Below are 13678 nucleotides of genomic sequence, written 5' to 3'. Positions count from 1 at the left end.
GTGCTCTCTCAAGCCCTTTATCCTATCGTGAAAACTAGAGGGTACGCTCCTTGAGGAATTCCAGACTGTTGTCTGGAGAAATCGCTCTCGGCCTCGGTCTGGCCTGTAACGGGCGGTTACGCAATTCCAGGTAAGATGAACCCCTGAGGACAGAACTCCGTGGGAGGCCCAGTAGCCAGAGCGGAAAATGGTCAGTCAGGCAAGAGTGCGGGCAAGTGGCCACAGCAGGCTGCGATCCCAGCGCCCGCCGCCCTCCAAGCGTCTCGGGCCATACCCTCCCCACGGCGGCGGGCGCGGAGGTCCCGGGTTCGCGTTAGGTGGCGCCTGAGCCGCAGCCCCGCCCCCACCCCTCCCCTCCCTCCCACTTCTCTCCCTCCCTCCCACTCCTCTCCCTCCCACTCCCCGCGCCTCCGCCGCCGCCGAGCCCCGGAAGCGGGCGGGGATTTCCTGTGCCCGCCCCGCCCCGCCCCGCCCGCACCCGCCGGGCCGCCGTCTCCGCCTGTCGCTGGCTCCGCCGGCCGCCGGCTCCCAGACGCAAGCGGAGGGCGGAGGGGAGGGGCAGGCGGCGCCCGGGAGGGAGGCACCGGGCCGCGGGCCAAGCCGACCGGGGGTGAGTGGAGCCGGGCCGGAGGGAACTGCGGCTGGAGGGAGGGACGCCTGGCTTCCCGGGGCGGCTGGTGGGGGCTCGGTCACCCATGGGGGCTGGGAGGAGGATCGGCGCGTCTTCCGGGTTGCTGCCTTTCCCGGGGGTCTGCCCTGCTGACATTCTGTGCCCGCCCCTCGCCCTGTCTCCCCGTGCCCATCGCAACTGTCAGGCCCTGCGGGCTCCCGCCGCTGTCACTCGCGCACAGGTTACCCCGTGGCTCCCTTTCTCTTCACTTGCTCATGCCCCAGCTCATGGGAAACCTGTTTTCTGACCTCACTTCCCCTGCTCCAGTTCTGCCTTGCTCGGATTCTCTGAAATCTGACCCTTTCCAGGGGCACTATGACAAGAAGGAGGGAAGAAGCAACCTTACCCCTGAGCAGGCTCCCGTCCCGCCCATGCCCTACCCGTGGCAGGAGCCAGGGTTCTCTGATGGACGGAGCCAACTCGTCCATGTGCCCTTGGGCTACTCATTTTTATAACATGGCCCCTTTTCTGTTCATCAGCACTGGCTGCAAAAACTTCCTTTTGCAGGTCCCTTGCTACCCATATGTGTGAAGAAAAGGGGGAAATGAAAGCCCTAGAACCCACACTCCAGTGGGCATGGGATCATCCTGGAACCAGGAGAAACGAGGTTAGGGCTACCACCTTAACCGCCCAGGTGCTGGCTCTGCGTGAACGTCTTAGGAAATGCAAGCTGAGGACAGGTACCCATCCCATCCTTTGCTGATATTTTTGCTAGCATTTCCACGGATTTCTATCAATGGTATAGAAAGACTTACAGCTGGCCCAATGGGCTCTGCAGAAAGAGGCTTCCCATTAAGAGACTCTGCTACCTGGGGGAGATGGAGAAAGGGTTTGAGACAAGTATGTACTTCTAGCTCCAGATATGTAGCTAGAGGTAAAGCCTTCAGGGAGGATTTGCACAGGAGCTAGAGAACCAGAAAGATGGGATGAAGAGGGAGAATTAGTGCCCTGTGTGTTAAAAGTGGATACAGGGCTGGAATTCAGAGAAGAGAGCTAAAATGGAAGTTTCCCTTTATTGCTTTAGCAAGAATTTTCCTTTCTCATGAAAAGTCTCTGAAAAGGAAACCTCCTAAGCTGGGAATCAGTCCAGGGTGCTCCCATGAGGCCCTGAGCCATCTTTGGACTTCTGAGATGAAAGGGAAATTTGTTTTTCCTGTGCATTGGGCTTAGGGTTCCCACCTACCTCTTTTGTCAAAGACAAGTAGGCAAGAAAATAGACGACTTGACATCTGTGATTACCTACCCTGGCCTTCAAGGTTTTTGCAAGTGTTATTGAAAGGATGTAAGTAAGCCAGGATAGTTACCAAGTTTCTGACTGCTCTTGGAAGCCTTTCACTGACTCTGACTGTTTGGATATTGAATAAGAATACCCAAAATATGTTGCCAAACAGAAAGAGATTCTGAGTCTCAGATTATTTCTCTGCCATAAAGCCCTATCACAACAGAAGTGTGACCCATCCTGCTCTTAAGATGTCCAAAGAAAAAGAAGAGCCCACTATCTGGTATTGTACACTGCAGGATTATTAAGAATTAAAAAAATAATAACCTAAATCTCTTCTCTTGCAATCAAGACCCATTTTTTCTGTTTGACCTATTTAGAGATAGATGGGACCTCTGTTTTTATTCATTAGTAGCATCATTCATCAGCCTTCTTCTCCAGACAGAGAAAACTACATCCGACATTTTTAACTTTCCCAGTGGCTGTATTTCCCATCCCTTTCTTGACCTTGATGTTTTCTGATGAACACACACTGGCTTCACCATATGCTTCTTTCAAACTGAATATATTTTTCTAATGAGATCTGACTGGTGCCTGACAAATAAACAGGTTTGTTCTTCTAGGTCATGTTAGCAGCACTTCTTACCCCCTTTTCCAGCTCTGGTTCAAACTCTTTCTGTTCCTTTTTACTTTTCCTGATTAAACTTCAGCTCCTCACTGACCAACAATTTCTCTTAACTGTTAGGATTACTTTGGAGTCTTACATCTGCTTTCCAATTTATTAGTTTTTCTACCATATTTACTACCAGTTCTCATTGGATGGTAGACCAAGTGCCTTTTTGTTGAGGCTTGTCCCAAGTGAGGTACCTTTTGGCTCAGCCTCATGATACAAATATGCCCCTTGGTTGGGACTTTTACCTACAGTAATCATTTCATTCTAAACTGATGAGACTGTGATTTGTGGCAGAAAATCTTCTGTGTGATTACATCCATCATGTTGAGTGCAGGTCTATGTGTATTTCTTCCTGTATGTTTCCAAATTGCTTACTTTCCTGTACTTCATGTGCTTGAAATTAAATGGATAGCCTTTGAATTTCCAGGACAGTTTTTTTTTTTAAACGAACTTCTTCTAACCTTCAGGTATATTCTGTTTCTATAATGAGGTCCACAAAATACCAGTTAGTGGCTTTGCTACGTAGCACCTGCCAATTTCTTAGTTCCTCCAAGAAGCTTGGTGCAGGCTTAGTTGATCGGAACACATCAAGCTTTTAAAGTTCATCTTCCAGCAAACTCCTCCTTTCTAGTTTCATCTATTATCCCTGGGCCTGTTCTTCATAACTCCCTTAGGAATATCACTCCTTTCCCATTTTCATGGACATTGCTGATATGAATTTGTTCCAGGTCACAATTTGGGTCTGCAGCAGAAATGCTTTCAGAACAGACAGCAGCTCTGGGGACAGGATGGGAATCAATGAATGTACAGCTGGATGGAGCAGAGCCCCAGGTGGAAAGGGGAAGTCAGGAAGAGGGGCCATGGAGAACAGCACCAGGACCTCTGGAGCACCTGTGCTGTGACCTTGAAGAGGAGCCACAGTCCCTTCAGGAGAAGGGTGAGAGCTCACAGAGTGTGTGGGAAGCACAGTGCCTAGTCTCCTAATATTTTTTCCAAAAGTAGGGTTAAAAATCTCCAAATTGCCATGGACTAAATAGCATAACCTGTACCAGGACCAGCCCATTCTTTCTGAGCCCTGGTCACAGGTACAGAATAGGCTCCTGAATTCAGCAAACCATGCAACGGGGCTTCTCTTGTTTCTTCATAATTACTCTCTCCACATGCAAATGCATAATTAGTGATACTGAATGAGGGAGATAAAGCAAGTGACAGCAACCTGATTACTGTTGGATAACACACTCAGTAAGATGTTATTTACTAGGTGAAAATTACAGTCAAGTACTGTAATTTCAAACTATAGCTAGTCTAACTAAAAGCCATCTGATACCCTTTCAGAACATTTTGAGTGGTGGCCTTCTCATCTACATTTATGCATTTGAGTTTTACGAATGGACATAGATACAGAAGATGTGACCCTTAAGCCTCTCTAAAATGGGGCCCAGGCCCCATTGAGAAAGGGTAGTTATTCTCTAATGTTTCTTCTCTCTCCTTATCAGCTCAGTCTGCTCCCTGGGTTCCTGCAATTCCCCAGGAGGGGAACACTGGAGACTGGGAGATGGCAGCTGCACTTCTTGCAGCTGGATCACAGGTGAGCTCTGCTTCCCTTGGCGTCTCCTGTGGTCCCATCACAGCTGCCTTTGTATTGCTTTCGCATCAGCCCATTGATGAGTTGGCTCACATGATCATCAATGGTATGTTCATCTTATAACTGAATAGATTCTATCGCTTTCCAAGGGGTCATAAGACCCTTAGAAAATTAAATGGAGCCACAAGAAAGGGAATTCCTTGAGGTTAGGGTTTTTTGGGGTTTTGTTTTATTTTTTTGTTTTTGAGACAGAATCTCACTGTGTTGCCCCAGCTGGAGTGCAGTGGTACAATCTTGGCTCCCTGCGACCTCCACCTTCTGGGTTCAAGCGATTCTCCTGCTTCAGCCTCCCAAGTAGCTGGGATTACTGGCACGCGCCACCACACCTGGCTAATTTTTGTGTTTTTAGTAGAGACAAGGTTTTGCCACGTTGGCCAGGCTGGTCTTGAACTGCTGACCTCAGGTGATCTTCCCACCTCAGCCTCCCAAAGTGCTGGGATTACAGGTATGAGCCACCGTGCCTGGCCAAGGTTAGGGTTTTTAATGGATGGCTGTGTTTGTTATCCACAGGAGGATTTTAAGAATAATTAATTACCTTCCTTTAAGAAATAAATCTGGAAAGATTAGGAAAAGAGGACCTGAAGAAAGCTTAGAAGAACCTAAAGTGGAAGGATTGGGTAGATGAGGGAGCATTTATAGGAAAGAAGAGGAAGAAGGATATAAAGAGGGGCAGAGCTAGAGAGGAAAATAGGTTTAGATTCAGAAGGCAATAGGAGAGCTGTGGAAAGCTAATAATAATAGTGTTAGTACTAATAGAGTACACCCCCAGAGTGCTTATCATGTATGCCATTTTCTGGGTGCTTTATGTATATTAACTCATTTAATTCTGAGAACAACTCAGTTATCCAATTTTACAGATGAGAAAATGGGGCAGGGAGAGATGAAGGCACTTGTGTAGGTCATGCTGCGAGAAAGTGGCAAAGCTGAGTCACTTGGCTCCAGATTCTGAGCTCCTAACCACCATACTGTGCTGCCTAAAAATATAAAGATATGGCCAGGCACGGTGGCTCATGCCTGTAATCCCAGCACTTTGGGAGGCCGAGGTGGGCAAATCACAAGGTCAGGAGTTCGAGACCAGCCTGGCCAACATGGTGAAACCCCGTCTCTACTAACAACACAAAAAAATAGCTGGGTGTAGTGGTGGGTGCCTGTAATTCCAGCTACTTGGGAGGCTGAGGCAGGAGAATCGCTTCAACCTGGGAGGTGGAGGTTACAGCGAGCTAAGATTGCGCTACTGCACTCCAGCCTGGGTGACAGTGAGACTCCGTTTCAAAAAAAAAAAAAATGCTGTGGCAAGGGAGGCAAGAAAGAATGTTTTATCTGTAGCATTTTGTGCTGATAGAAAAGGCAAGGTCCAGTGGAAGAAGGAGGAAATGGTACACAATTTCTTCAAAAAAAGAGTAAGGCCAGGGAGAAGTGACTGAGTCGACACCTGTAGCTAAACAGAAGGGTTGATGAGTTTGTGATGCCTCTAGCTTCTCATGGCCCCAGTTGGGAAATTCCTCCAGTAACATTACACTCACTCACTCCTTGACCATCTACCTTTACTCCTCTCCTCATTTCCCTGTTACCAAAACTATGTGCCCTACCCAGGGACTTCTGGGCAGCTCTTTTCTCAGATCATTTCTCACCCTCTCTCCTCTACTAACTTAGCCTTTCATACTGAATCACATTTTCCTTAAAAAACAGCTGCTGACAGAAGATGCTACATTTTGTTTCAGGGCCTGGTAACCATCAAGGATGTGTCACTGTGCTTCTCTCAGGAGGAGTGGCGGAGCCTGGACCCCTCTCAGACAGACTTTTATGGAGAATATGTCATGCAGGAAAACTGTGGGATAGTAGTCTCTCTGAGTAAGCATGACCTTCTCCAGCCACTAGAAGATTGTACTCTGGGAGGACGGAGCCATCTGCTTCAGGGCTATTGGATAGTGTCTGTCTAGGACTCTTTCTGTGGCAGGGAATCTGTCTATGCTTCCGCCAGAGAAAGAACACTAGGGCCAATCCCAAGAGAATGAGAGTAAAGCATCATTAAAAAAAAAAAAAAAGTAAAAAAGCAAATGATGCTGAATTGTGGAGTAAAGAACTTGAGGTTTTTCTTGGTTGGGAATTAGGAGGTTCTCACAAAGCAGAGAGAACTGGGAACTGGGTCCTTGTAAACTTGGGAACCATATAGAGGAAGACAGGGATGCAGGGAGTAGGACTGTTGTAGTAGTACTAAAGTGAAGTTATGTCCAGAAAGGCCAGCTGGGCTGGAAGTGTCTGAGTGGAAGAAAACAGGTTCATTGGGAAGGAGAGTGATTTTCTAGGCAGAGAAGAGGGACTTAACAGAAATGGGTGGGGGAAGAGGTTGGGGTGGGGATATGTTTCTTTCTTGACCTTCTTTTGTCTAGAGTTCCAAACAATAGGAAACAGTTTTTTGTATGTTTTTTTTTCAGAAATATAGAATTGCTGTTGAACTAATTGACAGTTCTATTTTCCTTTCCCACGAGCAGGATTTCCAATTCCCAAACTGGACATGCTTTCTCAACTAGAAGGAGGAGAAGAACAATGGGTCCCTGACCCCCAGGACTTAGAGGAGAGGGACATTCTGAGGGTCACATATACAGGTAAGAACCTAGAACAGGCTTTCAGCCACTTCCTTCACAGTTCAGGGCATCATCATTCCATGTTCGCTTAATCCCTCCTCTGCCTCAGAGAGTTCCAGAGATGAAAGGTTTAGAGACTTTTTTTCTTCAAAACAAGGGAGTGTAACAGAATGGTGTAGCAGGCACTTTGTGGATTTGAATTCTGGGCTGTACTTGTAGGACCTTGGAAAAGTAATAAAACTCCCTTTGGTTTCTTCGTCTGTAAATTATTGTGAAAATTAAATACACGAATATATTGGAATATTAGAATAGAACAGCGCCAAGCACATAATAAGCACTCAATAAATGTTAGTTGTTGTTATTGTTGATATTGTTGTCAGCCTCCCACCCATTTCAGGAATGCCTTGAGGATTGCCGACAGGTGTCATTCAGCCAGTGACAATTGCGGCACATTCTGTAATTCTCTCCATCTATGCTTAGATAGATGCTGATTAATAGTAATATATAGTAGTAAATAAATAATGGTAATAAATAATAACAATAACAATAACATATACCATTTACTAAGTACTTAAGCTATGTGCAGGTTCTGTGCTATCTATCTTATAACCACCTGAGAAAGACGTATTATTCCAATTTTACAGAAGAAATGAAGGTTTAGAGAAGTTAAGTGGGAAAGCTGAGATTCCATCTTGGGTAATCTGCCTCCTAAGCCTAGGCTTTTAACCTCTATATCTATTGCACTATCTTGTACGACATTAGACTATGTTCTCTCAGCCCTTCTGGGGTCAAGTCTGGGCCCTGGCAGGTATCAGACAACCTCATTTGTGACTTAGGCCTCAAGCACTCTCTTGTGACTCTTCTCTTGGGGTTGGTATTTCCCCTTCTCCGCAGGAGATGGAAGTGAACATGAGGGGGATACCCCTGAACTAGAAGCAGAACCTCCCAGAATGTTATCCAGTGTGTCTGAAGATACTGTTCTCTGGAACCCGGAGCATGATGAGAGCTGGGATTCCATGCCCAGGAGCTCCAGAGGAATGCTCCTGGGGCCCCCTTTTCTTCAGGAAGATAGTTTCTCAAACCTGCTGTGTAGCACAGAGATGGATTCCCTGTTAAGACCCCACACATGTCCCCAGTGTGGGAAACAGTTTGTATGGGGCTCCCACCTTGCCAGGCATCAACAAACACATACTGGGGAGAGACCCTACAGCTGCCTCAAGTGTGAGAAGAGCTTTGGGCGAAGACATCACCTCATCAGGCACCAGAAAACCCACCTACATGACAAGCCCAGCAGGTGCTCTGAGTGTGGTAAGAATTTCCGATGCAACTCCCATCTGGCCAGCCACCAGAGAGTGCATGCAGAAGGCAAATCCTTCAAGGGCCAAGAGGTTGGAGAGAACCCTGGCACAAGGAAACGGCAGCGTGCCCCACCAGTGCCAAAGTGTCACGTGTGCACTGAATGTGGGAAGAGCTTTGGCCGAAGGCACCACCTTGTGAGACACTGGCTGACCCACACTGGGGAGAAGCCCTTCCAGTGCCCTCGCTGTGAGAAGAGCTTTGGCCGAAAACATCACCTGGACAGGCACCTGCTGACCCACCAGGGACAAAGTCCCCGGAACAGCTGGGACAGAGGAACATCTGTCTTTTGAAATCTGTTTCCACTACAGCTATGGTCAAGTCTAATCAGCCGGTGCTACCAGGAGTCACTGCCAGGGCTGCCATTCTCCTGAACCTCAGTGGCCAGAATCATGAGCCCTGACCCCATCCCTAGAAAGATGAGGTCCCAGCAATGGCCAGAGCATTTCGCACCAGTTCTGTGAGATAGCACATAAAAATAGAGTTCTTTGGGCAAAACTTTTGGGAAGCAGTGCATCCTACATGGGCTGATATTCAGCCTGAGCTAGTCTCAAGAGGAGAGTGGTACTGGCAGTTTATGGCTGAAATCCATTCTGATTGGTTGGACTCTATGCTATACCAGTTGTTAAACATTTTGAGTATCACTCTTGCATACTGTTACTATTGTATTTTCTCTCTCTATATAGAGAAAGGCCATTTTAGAATATTAAAGGCTCTGAAAATTTCTGCAGTAGACCAAACTGAAGTTTCTATTAATGCGGTGTTTCCTAAATGTATTTGACCTCAGTATCCTTTCTATTTACATCCCACAGAACTGGTGACTATGAAATACTCTGGTGAACACTGGGGTAGAGAGTAATGAGGAAACAAGAGATAGTGATCAGGCATCCAGAGCCCCCTTTTTTATCCATATGAAAGCCAGGGGGGCCAGGCCTTGTTCCTGTGTGGGTCTGTCTTCCTTACTGTCTTCCTGCCAGTCAGCAGTATATACATCACCTCTCACCTGCACCTGCTGAAAAACATAACCTTTTTACCCCTTATTCCTACTCCCTTCATCCTGCACATACATATATCCAGCTGAGAGATCACACTACAAGGCTAAGAGATGACCTAATACCCCCAAATAACCCAGGCCCACACAGAAAAAACAAAACAAAACAAAAAACAAAAACTTTATCCCCTTGAACAGACCCCTCTCTCCTCTTGACTGTCTTTATGTGTCTGTGAATTTGTGTGCAGGGTCTTTGAAGACAGCATGCTATGTGCAAACTGTACAAGCTAGGTTTCCTAGGGGCTGTGTTCTGGGGATGAGGGTAGTGGGGATTATATGGGGTTTTTTCTTTGTTTCAAGACAGGAAGCGGTCTGATTAAGGGCGCACTAGTGGAAAGGGTTAAATGACGGGTTAAGTTGAGTACAAAGCTTTCCCAGTACTGCTGAGATTAAGACAATTGTGGATGTGTATGTCTAGGTCTGAAATCTCTGGGCTGCAGATTGCTTTTACCTGGGCAGAGAAAGAGAAGTCTTTGGGGGAGGTGAGCTGTTTCTTGTTGATTTCAGGCAAGTGGCACATAGAAACTTTGTATTGAGTGGGGATTTTGTTTCAAGTGCTGGAAAATTAGGGCAGGAATTACATGTTTGCAAGTTATTGCCATCACTTGTTTGACTTTGGCTGCCTCATCAAGGGGGAAGAGTTATTCTTGAAGATCTCATTCTCCCAGAAACAGAACTTTAGGGGAAATGGCTGTGGCTTAGCTTTTCAGCTGATGCGGGCTAATAAGCTTTCTGGTTGGTTTTCCTTCCAATTCTGGAAAGATGTCTACACTAAGACCCTTAACTCTGGGCTTGCATAAGTAGTCTAGCATCGTTAGTTGATAAGTTGGTCATTGTTTCTCTTTATCAATAATTGTGTTAATACCAATCTTATAATTTAAAAATTATCTTGTATGTAAGAGCAGTTCGGGGTTAGGGAGGAAGAGGAGCAAAGTGGGATATTTTCTCTTTAATGCTTAGATACTGTTTCTTCCCTAAGATGTGTTTCTCAACCACAATTGGTAGAATGAACCAGAGAGGCAAGAGGAAGTGAATTGCACCAATTTAGTTTAGCGACTGTGCCTTTTGCAGGAAAAACTGGGTGAATCACAGCTCCTCAGAGTCCTGGACTCAACTAGAATTGAAGATAGACTTATTTTGCTGACTGGGCTTCTTAGAGTTTATGTGACTTGAACAGCTTGGCCCCTGCCTCCCTTCTGCTACTGTGAGCAGCCTTCCTTCTTCCTTCATTCTTCCTGGAATGCACTTCTCTTGCTTATGATCCTATGAATAAGGCAAAATGGCCGGCCTTTGTAAGGCAGGTCTTGCCCTAGCTTCTCAGAAACAGGAGCATTTTAGGATCAGTATTAGGAGATGCCCCAGGGAGAAAGAAAGTATTGGGTTCAGTGATAAATCTGGACTCTGACACTTCTTTTACTCTCCCTCTTTAATACTAAAAGCTCTGCATAAGCAGTGGTTCAGAACCTGTCTTGGGTACAGACCTGTTGAATCTGACAGAAACCAGAAACGCACTTTTGAGAAAAAGACATTTGTAATTCACTCAGTTTTCCATACACATTTAGCAGGTTCAAAGCCCATCTGTGGAATCCCTAAACTGCCTTCAAAGAAAGGGAGTTCCCTGATCTAAAATGGTCATTATATATTTGTGTCAAGAATTAGAAGGCAAGGGTCACTAAATATTTTAAGGATTAAGGTACCAGAGGCATCAGTGTATAAGGATAGAGTCTGGTCTTTAATTACGACAAGGGTATTGCTTACATTCTACTCTCTGGTTTTCAAAAAGATCGGACATGCTGACAAATCCAGCTCCTCACAAATCTTGTTTGAAGGACTTGTGGGAAGTGATATTCTTTACTATTAGATCACGCCCCTTATAACTACATGTTAACGTCCAGCCTTTTATCTGTTTGAGTAATTGTAGGGATAGAAAGTGAAGCCCACAGAGTTAGGTGCAAGTATAGCACCCAGCTGAAAGGCATCATGGAGTCTAAGGGCCTTCTACAGATGGGGCAATCCTTTGGGTTATTTCTGGTGTACCACTGTCTTCTCTACCTCGGTCCAACACCACCTCTCTTGGACGAAAAATAAAACAAGCAACAGCCATCAGATGAGTGAATAGATTTGAATGATTTTTCCCACAGGGAATCAGCCTCAAACGTTCATGTTTCACCCCATCCCCTTTAAATAAAAAGAGTCTGTATGTTCTCTTTGGGTAAAATGTAAAACAGGGACATCATCTTCAGGAACCTGTCACATTTTTCCATCTGTGGTGCCTCCACCCTATTCTGAGTATCCTCCCCTTTCCACACCAACATAGTATCTTTCAAAGAATCCCTTGCATAGGAGACTGTAACCAAAAGTGTTAGCTTTTCACAAGGCTATTTACACTTTAAGCCTTAGTTCTAATTGTGGAAGGAAAAACTTTTCCATTGTCAAAGTAATGTTATGGCTTCAGAGTACTAAAGAGGTGATAATTTGGGACAAAATTCCTCCCTTTCCAACATTCCTGCAATCAAACCACTGTTTCCTATTTCCATCAAGGGCAGGTCCTGACTCAGACCTAGAAAGGCCAGAAGGCCAGTTCTTTCCATCTCTGTATTAGGATGAATGCACTGAATGGGAGTGGGTGGGGCTGGGCAATATCAGAAAAGTGAAATCCGTTCCTTTAGATCCTTAGAGAGCCTGAGCTAGCAAAATTTTCCTCTTTTCCCTTGTGAGCCATACCAAACTGTGGCTCTCAAAATTTGGTCTTTGGGCCAGCAGCATAAATATCGCCTGGAAACTTGTTTGAAATGCAAATTCTTAGCCCCCGCCCTAGGAGAACTACTGAATCAGAAACTTGGGAAGGAGCTCAACATTCAGTCTTTTAACTAAATACCCTCCAGGATGTGCGATATAAGCTAAAGTTTGAGAACCACTGGCTAGGGGATTCATATTTCAAGCAGTGGTACCTCACCCTTTTCGGATGGATCTTCACACTCCTGTTGTCAGGTTTATTCTCTATAGCCTCACTAGGCTAGAGCTCAGTTCCATTCCCCTTAGTTGCAAGGTCTTCTTCCACTCTTAACTCAATTAAAGAACTGGGGCTAGTCACCAATATCAGAAACTATGGGGGGGCAACTACCAAGCTCCTATGATTGATTGGGGCTGGGGCTTCCAATATGGGCACTAAGGATACTTGGGTCCAGAAATCTGAAAGGACGAAAAGGAATAAACAACTCAAAGATGGAAAATCCAATGTAAAACTGAAAAACTGACATCCAAGGAAATCATTCCCCATTGCTTTGTCCTTTTCACTGGCTCTTCTAATAAGAGGCAGGTGGAGTGGGCATCTAGCACAAAGGTAGAGTAAGGCCTACCATGCCAAGCCCTTAAGAACCCATGTTTTCCAACATAAAAATTGGATTACAGACCGAGGGGCCATGGAAGGGATTTCTAACAATGATTTGGCATACCCTATGGGCAAGGGCAGCAGGAACATCAGAGTCTCCAGGGCACAAGAGAGAACTAGGTTTTTCTAGTAAGATTTGACACAAGCAAGATTTAAATCCAGACTCTGCTTACTAGGTAGAGGTTGTAACCAATGAAGCCATGGTGCCCAAAATGCATTCTGCTGCTTAGAAGATTCTGACAGATTCAGGCTGTGGGGAGGAATCTGCCTTGCAGTCTCTGACCCTGCTACCTCCTCCAGTTCCTCTCCCAGGCGCACCTATGAGGACAGACTGAACTGACAGTTATAAATCTGCCCACAGTTCTTCTCCAAGGTCAAAAGATTAGACCCCAAGGCTGAGACTCTTCAACTCCAGGCCTTATGCTCTCTCCCTCTTTCCTGCCACCACCTCCTTTTTCCCAACAGGCAGCATTCTTCCTCTACTCTTTGTTCCTACTCTTTTTCAGATTTTTTTGTTTGAGTTTTGCCTTGTTCTGACTGAGCAATAACATGTCCTTCCAAGGGCATTTGTTCTCTCCAACCCCCACTCCTTCTTCCATTCTAGTTTATCTCTTCAAGCTTCTGGCCAATTCTATTCCATCATGAGCCCACTTACTACCTATTACTCTGCCTACTGTCCAGTTTCTTTTCTATCAGCTTGAAGCCTACTAAGCAGGAGTCAATTCATACTTCCCACTCTCATCCTCCAAATTCTTGGCTTGGCTATAGCAATTCATCAGCCACCTCACCACTCTGCCCCTTTCTCATACACACCCCCACAGGACACCACCACTACTCCACCGCCCGCCTAGTACTGCCAAATCTGGCCCCTCTACTCCATTCCCTAGAGGTTCTTCTTACTGTCAGGTAACTTCCAAAGTTGTTTTCCACTTTTCACCATTTTTAATTTACTTCCTTCCAGTCTCCTGTGACTCCTGAGAATCAAACTCTGAATTCTTTTTTTTTTTTTTTTTTTTTGAGACGGAGTCTCGCTCTGTCACCCAGGCTGGAGTGCAGTGACGCGATCTCGGCTCACTGCAAGCTCCGCT

General features: G+C 45.9%; 1 protein-coding gene across 5 annotated transcripts; it reads left to right on the top strand.

Moving 5' to 3' along the window:
- The first annotated feature begins 463 nt into the window (after window positions 1-463).
- Window positions 464-11403, top strand: ZNF641 (zinc finger protein 641). 5 transcript variants are annotated; one of them, XM_054443104.2, is made up of 7 exons: window positions 464-610; window positions 1178-1350; window positions 3291-3499; window positions 4059-4150; window positions 5929-6058; window positions 6700-6813; window positions 7687-11403. In XM_054443104.2, the coding sequence occupies exons 2-7, from the start codon at window positions 1334-1336 to the stop codon at window positions 8439-8441; spliced, it is 1317 nt and encodes a 438-aa protein (XP_054299079.1). In that variant the 5' UTR covers window positions 464-610; window positions 1178-1333; the 3' UTR covers window positions 8442-11403. The 5 variants fall into 5 exon arrangements, with proteins under 5 accessions (XP_054299079.1, XP_054299082.1, XP_063528782.1 ...); XM_054443107.2 differs by lacking the exon at window positions 1178-1350; XM_063672712.1 differs by lacking the exon at window positions 5929-6058 and having other exon boundaries at window positions 4059-4253.
- The last annotated feature ends 2275 nt before the right edge of the window (window positions 11404-13678 follow it).

Source organism: Pongo pygmaeus, chromosome 10 (genome assembly GCF_028885625.2).
Source record: "Pongo pygmaeus isolate AG05252 chromosome 10, NHGRI_mPonPyg2-v2.0_pri, whole genome shotgun sequence".
Taxonomy (NCBI): domain Eukaryota; kingdom Metazoa; phylum Chordata; class Mammalia; order Primates; family Hominidae; genus Pongo; species Pongo pygmaeus.
The sequence above is the reverse complement of the archived record's forward strand: the minus strand, read 5'-3'. Positions and strand labels throughout refer to the sequence as shown.

Bases quoted from the DNA above. Each gene is read 5' to 3' on its own strand.
- ZNF641 (XM_054443104.2), top strand. The intron at 4,151-5,928 runs GTGAGCTCTGCT...ATTTTGTTTCAG, and splicing joins TTCTTGCAGCTGGATCACAG to GGCCTGGTAACCATCAAGGA. The intron at 6,059-6,699 runs GTAAGCATGACC...TCCCACGAGCAG, and splicing joins TGGGATAGTAGTCTCTCTGA to GATTTCCAATTCCCAAACTG.